This window comes from Amblyomma maculatum, chromosome 10, assembly GCF_055883805.1.
Source record: "Amblyomma maculatum isolate TAMU_Amacu chromosome 10, ASM5588380v1, whole genome shotgun sequence".
Taxonomy (NCBI): domain Eukaryota; kingdom Metazoa; phylum Arthropoda; class Arachnida; order Ixodida; family Ixodidae; genus Amblyomma; species Amblyomma maculatum.
The window spans coordinates 54,752,949-54,759,164 of NC_139353.1; the positions used below are offsets into that span (position 1 = coordinate 54,752,949).

Sequence of the window (6,216 nt, forward strand, 5' to 3'; positions counted from 1 at the left end):
AGCTCTAGCACTCACCAGTCGGCAGTGTTCAGCTACCGAAAGAAGCAAACACATACAGTAAAATTGCGCAGTGCTAGCAATTAACCTAGAATTCTGATCTGGTCCTAATTGGAGTAAAAAAATAGAACATAGGCAAGAAACACTGTATTTCCGGTCTTTAGCCAGCTCTCATCGGAAACACCCATACGACTGTGTGTTCAGCCTGCAGTATACGAGAGTAAAACGGAAGCAGCTTGTCTAACACCACATGTGTTGTGAAGATATACGCAGCTTTTACTCTTCTAATGTTGTCGGTGCAAATGACCCTGTACCGGATATAAAACTAAAGAGGCGACGTAATTGAGATCCGCTTTCTTAAAGAAGCCATAATGCTGTACAAGCTATTTCCTCCGACTAGAGCCAGAGCTTCAGGCTTATCGACGACAAGCAGCAGCCCACGGTCTCATTTAAAACGCCTGAAAACATGCACTACTGTCAGCCTTCGCCTTGAAGACTGCATACCAAGTCCGAGCGTACTTGTGTGGGGAGGAGAGGTTCGGTTTGCACAGAATTGCTGGCCTTGGTAAGCCACTTTTTTATTGCGCATTTTGAATTAGTGAAGTGTTCTTTACTTATGACAACTGCATTTAGCCATCGAATCCAAAGCGGCCGTCTTAGCACTATGCTCCAGGTCTTCAATATATTACCCTTATCGTAAATAGTCACTGGTGATCGGTATTCTTTTATTGCTGTGGATTCATCAGCATTATCACCCAGACTATACCCACTGCAGGGCGAAGGCCTCTACCATATTCCTCCAATTACCCCGGTCCTGTTCTAACTGCGTCCACTCGAACCCTGCAAACGTTTTAACCTTATCCCCCCACCTAACGTTCTGCCGTCCCCTTTCACACTTCCCTTCCCTTGAAATTCAGTTTGTTGCCCTAAGCGACCATCGGTTATCCTCTCTTCATACTACATGCCCAGTCCATGCCCAATTCTTCTTCTTGATTTCCACCAAACAATAATTAACTCGAGTTATTTCTCCGACCCACTCTTCACGCTTCCTATCTCTTAAGGTTACACGTATCTACCATTTTTCGTTCCGTAGCCCTCTGCGTTGTCAACTTAAGTAGAACCATTTTCGTTAGCCTCCACGTTTCAGCCCCACACTCTACAGCATGTATAATCTGTAGTCTATTTCACCACAATGTTTTTCACTCAGTCTTCGCACTGACATATGTAAGACATCAAAACACTGAGAGCTTTTTTTTCCTTTCGTTATAATTTCATGTACATGCTTGGCGAGCTACATGCTTGCCTGCCTAATTTTCTGCAGCTTTCAGTTTCTAACTAGTGTTTTTTCTTTCAGTCCAGCCTCCGCTCCAGCGTGCCACTGTAGGGCCATTCGTTTATTTTCCGAAGGCTGGGGTTGCAGCAACCGCCTCAAAAGAAGCGTAGCCACCTCCGGCGTTCTAACCTAGTTTTCGTCCTCATTGTCCTGGAAACACCTACGGCTTTTCCCGTGGCAACCATCCTCTGCTTACGCAGTTTATGGTCACTTGTACCCTTCGTTACAAAATAACCTCCGTCTTCTTCGTCCAGATATGACAGCAGTCTATGTATCTCGTCGAACAGCCATACTGCTTCAACTTTTCCTTGTTGTGGCAATATCCATCGCTTTCCACACTAACCCTGCTCCTTCTTCTATTGTACAAGCCTCCAGGCAGTTCTCGGGGCATCTCCTCACCAGTTGAAACCCTTCAAATGCTGCACTGCTTCTGCTCCTTTGAAGATAAGCTTTACGCTCCTCAAACACTAACCACTCTAAACTTGGATCCTGCGGTACCCCTTCTGTAGTTAAACCCTCATCCACTTACGCAATTACTTTAAAGTTGGTTCATATGGTTTCACGTCCCTATACCAAGCTTGTATCGCTCACGAAGCACCAAGTCTAAATCCGGAAGTTGTCTACAAAATGCGACCCTCGGAACTGGTCCCAGTCACGTGACCACAACAGCCTAGATATTTGAAAGTGAGCTATTGAGTTAATCAGTTATTTAAAAAGAAAAACTTTCCCATATTATAGAAATATAAATACTAAAAATTAAAAATAATGCTAAAAATCAAAGTGGTAGATATTCTAAACCTTGAATTAGCTCATACTAGAACGAAACATGGAAATCGCAATGCTTTCCCGTTTCTGCACGTAAAGAGGTCTATTTTCTTGTTCGCCTCAAATTTTTGTCCTTCCGAAAACTCCATATTTTCGTAAAATTGACCACTAAGCACTTGGCCGTACAAATGGACAGCTCTACAGGATATGCAGCATTTTTATGTTTCTTGAGTGACGTGGGGCTGGACTCGGGTTTATGTAGACAAGTTAATGTGCCTTTATATTTGTGTCATACCTGTTCTCATCACATCGTCACCCATCCCCCACGAGCGCTTTCTTCTTCTTTTCCCCCTAACCTGGGGAAGAGTAGCTGCCGCTTGTCTTCTGTCTTCATTTTCTTGTACCTAGAAAACGCTAAAGCGTGTATTGTGTGCCTCTCCTGTGTTTCGTCGCCTACTCTGCTGCGTAGTGCATCTTGTCATCTGACCAACTAGCTTGGCTTTCAACGTAAGAAATGAACATGAAATAACTACGAGGTCTGCTTTTAGCATAAGAGAAAAGATTACTTTCATGAGTATTGGGAATTTCGGCAAAACATTATTAGTGCTACATTTTCCCCGCCGAGAGGGCAAGCTGTTTCGGATTTATTAACAGCAGGTTCGAAGAATGAGCCCACAAATTACTGTAAAGCTCTATCTGGCATGGTATAAGTGCGATCAATGCAGTCTTAATTCAATCTTGATGGAATTCGACGCATGGGTTGGTTCATGTCTATTGGAATGAATAGCGTAGGAAGCAACGTTCTGGCCTCATGCACAAATATTGATCCTGTTGCTGTTTCCTAGGACTTGCTAAAAGGCTCAAGTTGGTGCAAATTTTAAAGAGAATATCCAAACTGTGCTCGTTTTCGCAATTTCGCATTAAATATAGAGAAAGTAAGTACCTGAAAGTGAAGGGCCACACGAGTGTTAATAACAACTGAAGGTTATACTGCGCAAAGAGTGATGTCGAATCATGCTTTCAGATGATAATTTACATTTATTTACCATTCAATATTCATTTCTTGTGAAATAATTCAGTACTTTTGCCATCATAAGGTGTCCCAGGCTCCCTCTCGTTGCAGAATTGCAGAGATGACGGCCTTTCTGGTTGCAGCAGCTTCAGCATTTTGCGTGATCTGGTCAGCTGCAGCTGTACCTTACAATGGAGGTAAGTACAGGCCGGCAAATAACAAAAATTTTGGTGAGACAAAGGGCCCTCAGTGCACAGGCTGAAGAAGTTCAGTAAGTTATACTTCTGTAAGGATACATTTATGCGGGATCGTTAGTTTTTGACGGAACCTGTGCTTGTAAATAATAAGATGCTTAATCGAGCGCACGCACGTCTTCAATTTATTATTATACTCTGTATCCCTGAGCATTAATGTCATTATTTTTAACCTTGTTTATCTCCTGGTACTACCCAGGATAGCGACTTAACATAAACACTCCCGTTTATGCTGGAAGGAGTATCTTACAAGCTCAGAGTAAAGCGTGTTGAGCATTTCGCTGTAACTGCATAAAAATACCTTACACGTTCAACCGGTACTGCATCAAAACAGCTCGATAATGTCACTCGAACGAAGGGTCATCGTGCGGGCTAAATAGGGACTAAATTTGGCATTTTTTAACTAATAGATGTGCTGGTTCAAAGTTTTTACAATATTTTTTGCGCCTTTATTATGAACAGTGTACACCAGTGTTATTTTTCATAATTAATCAAAATTTTAAGAACTCCTTGCTCTCCCAAAAAGGTTTATCTACTATTTCTAAGCATTCTCCATTTGTCTATTGTCAGCACTAGTAAATATGAACGCGAAAAAGGGCAGAATAATTCGCGATCAGTCTCGCTGTCAAGTTTTACAGTGCAACAGTAATACAACATAAGAGGAAAATATTTCCTACGAAACAATTTGTAATCTGCGCTTCAGAAAACGTATCCGCGCGGTCCAAAAGGGGTTATGAATTTCTAAGAAATTGCGTCTAAATCATTTGTTCATTTAACAGCATAATTTGTGCGAAAAAAACGTTGCACTGAGTAAAAGTAATATGCGTCATCTAAAACCAAAGGAAATACTTACATTGTGAAATAGCGTAAACGGAGGCCACGTCCGAGTGACGGCAACCTCAAACCGGATCCTTCGAAGCGCAACCCTCGCTGCACGGGAAATACTGCGCTCAAGTTACCGTCCACGGATGGACCAGAACACGTTTGCGGCGCATAAGATGAAGTTCTAAAGATGTCTGTTTTTTACTCTGCAGGATGCGACTTCACTGGTTTAGACTTGGACCGTGCCGTCAACAAACTTCTCTCAAAGTTACCTGAGTACCACATTCCCTACGTGCATGAGTACCATCGAGCTTTCGCAGGCGTCGAAACTGGGCCTCTCAATCTCACTGGTCTCAACAAAGTGCGCCGCTACGGGCCGCTGCTGCCGTACTGCATCAACGACACCCGCATGCTACAACTGGAGCTCTTCAGCGAAGGGGAAACTTTCCTCTCATTGCCTTGGAGGGCGTGCACGGGCCACGAGGGAGCTCTGCTCATTAAGGCCGACGTCTCGCGCTTTACAATTCTGCTGCGCGTCGAGAATCAAGGGCTCGGAGACAACGTGAAGCTCGCGTACGAGGGACCCATCCTGCCTCTATCAACGGAAAACACCAAGTTCGAGATTACAGGTTTTGGTCGCCGTTTGATTGAGAAAACCAATGTACTAAGCACTCTTTTTCCGGCCATTACCCAACATGCATGGAACGATTACTTTTTCATAAATTTTCGCGGTGCCCTCCGTAAGGCACTGAGCGAGGCTTTCGAGTAAACTGCCCTGGCAATGTGCGGTGCAAATCGTGAGTTAAACGACAGTTGTAGTTTCATGCACGAACAGAGCAACTGATGGAGCTGTCTTGTAGAAGAGCGCTTGATGTGATCTGGACGATCAATTTGGGGTTTGATTAGACAAGAGATTACTTTTGTCAAATGCTGGCTGGAAGTTTTTGGGGCTGCTGAACGTGAAATCCTTGCGAATAAAACCAATAGTGCGACATTGATTTTTCAATTTGAACCTCGATTAGTGTATGCTGATAACTGCCAACGTGATGTCTGTACAAGTGTGGCAGAGGCAAAGAATTCAATAAATATGTTCTTTTGACGATTGTTTATGTTTTGCTGGGAATGCATTGGAGAGTAATAAGATCAGTGACAGAAAACATGATGTTCACTGCGTACAGTGTTAAGATCATCGTCGAAGTCATCCGTCTTGCCCTGGCCGCTGTTAAGATCCAAGGGATCCAGGTCGACGGCTGAGGGGGAGGACATGGTTGGGACAGAGCTTCGCCTCGGATCCTCACCAACCTTTTGACGGGTGCAATAAATGTTATTTCTCTCTCTCTCTCTCTCTCACTGCGTACGGCATTAAAGTTCTGAAGCAGCTTATACGTGGTCAATTAGAAGCTCAGGCTGATTTCTTCAGCCTTCAGATTTCAGGCTGAAGGGACACGATGATGATAATACCTCTTGACAGGAGACGAGGGCTGGGTGTAATCAGGACGTCGCCATCGGTGACGGCGTCAGAAGTCACAGATAGAATATCTTCGTTGCCCGGATAGAGGACGTGATCGGCAAGCATAACTACACGGGAAGAAAGTGGTTCTCTATCGGCAAGAATGTTGCATTCAGTGACTTCAATAGTGGGAGGGGAACACGTAATGACTGCTGAGGCGTTTTGGAGGAAATCCCAGCCGAAGATGAGTTGATGGACACAGGAGGATAGGACAGCAAACTCAATGAAGTGCAAGATGCCATCAATGGTGACTCGGGCTGTACACGCTCCACAAGGGTTAATATTCTGTCCATTTGCAGCACGTAAAGGAGGACCGGTATAAGGTGTGCGCACTTTTCGCAGTTTTAAACACAAGTCAAGTTTCATAATAGAAATAGCGGCGCCGGTATCAATTAAAGCTTCCAGTTCATGTCCCTCAAGGAATACAGTCAACATGTTTGATGGGAGCAGAGGAGGAATTGGAGCGACGACAGGCGGTGCAGTTTTACCTCCGGAAACTGCACAGGTTAGTTTTCCGTTTGGC

The 6,216-nt window shown here is 44.1% G+C and overlaps 1 protein-coding gene across 3 annotated transcripts; it reads left to right on the plus strand.

The window, feature by feature from the left end:
* The first annotated feature begins 404 nt into the window (after positions 1 to 404).
* Positions 405 to 5,282, plus strand: LOC146176501 (uncharacterized). 3 transcript variants are annotated; one of them, XM_084582811.1, is made up of 3 exons: positions 405 to 562; positions 3,193 to 3,304; positions 4,396 to 5,282. In XM_084582811.1, the coding sequence occupies exons 2-3, from the start codon at positions 3,229 to 3,231 to the stop codon at positions 4,950 to 4,952; spliced, it is 633 nt and encodes a 210-aa protein (XP_084438937.1). In that variant the 5' UTR covers positions 405 to 562; positions 3,193 to 3,228; the 3' UTR covers positions 4,953 to 5,282. The 3 variants fall into 3 exon arrangements, with proteins under 3 accessions (XP_084438937.1, XP_084438939.1, XP_084438938.1); XM_084582813.1 differs by having other exon boundaries at positions 3,202 to 3,304; XM_084582812.1 differs by having other exon boundaries at positions 3,219 to 3,304.
* Positions 5,283 to 6,216: the final 934 nt, after the last annotated feature.

What these genes read in the sequence shown, in the direction of transcription:
- LOC146176501 (XM_084582811.1), top strand. Translation starts at nt 3,229, where the DNA reads ATGACGGCCTTTCTGGTTGCAGCAGCTTCAGCATTTTGCGTGATCTGG. An exon ending in AGCTGTACCTTACAATGGAG is followed by an intron (nt 3,305 to 4,395) that starts GTAAGTACAGGC and finishes TTTACTCTGCAG; the next exon opens with GATGCGACTTCACTGGTTTA.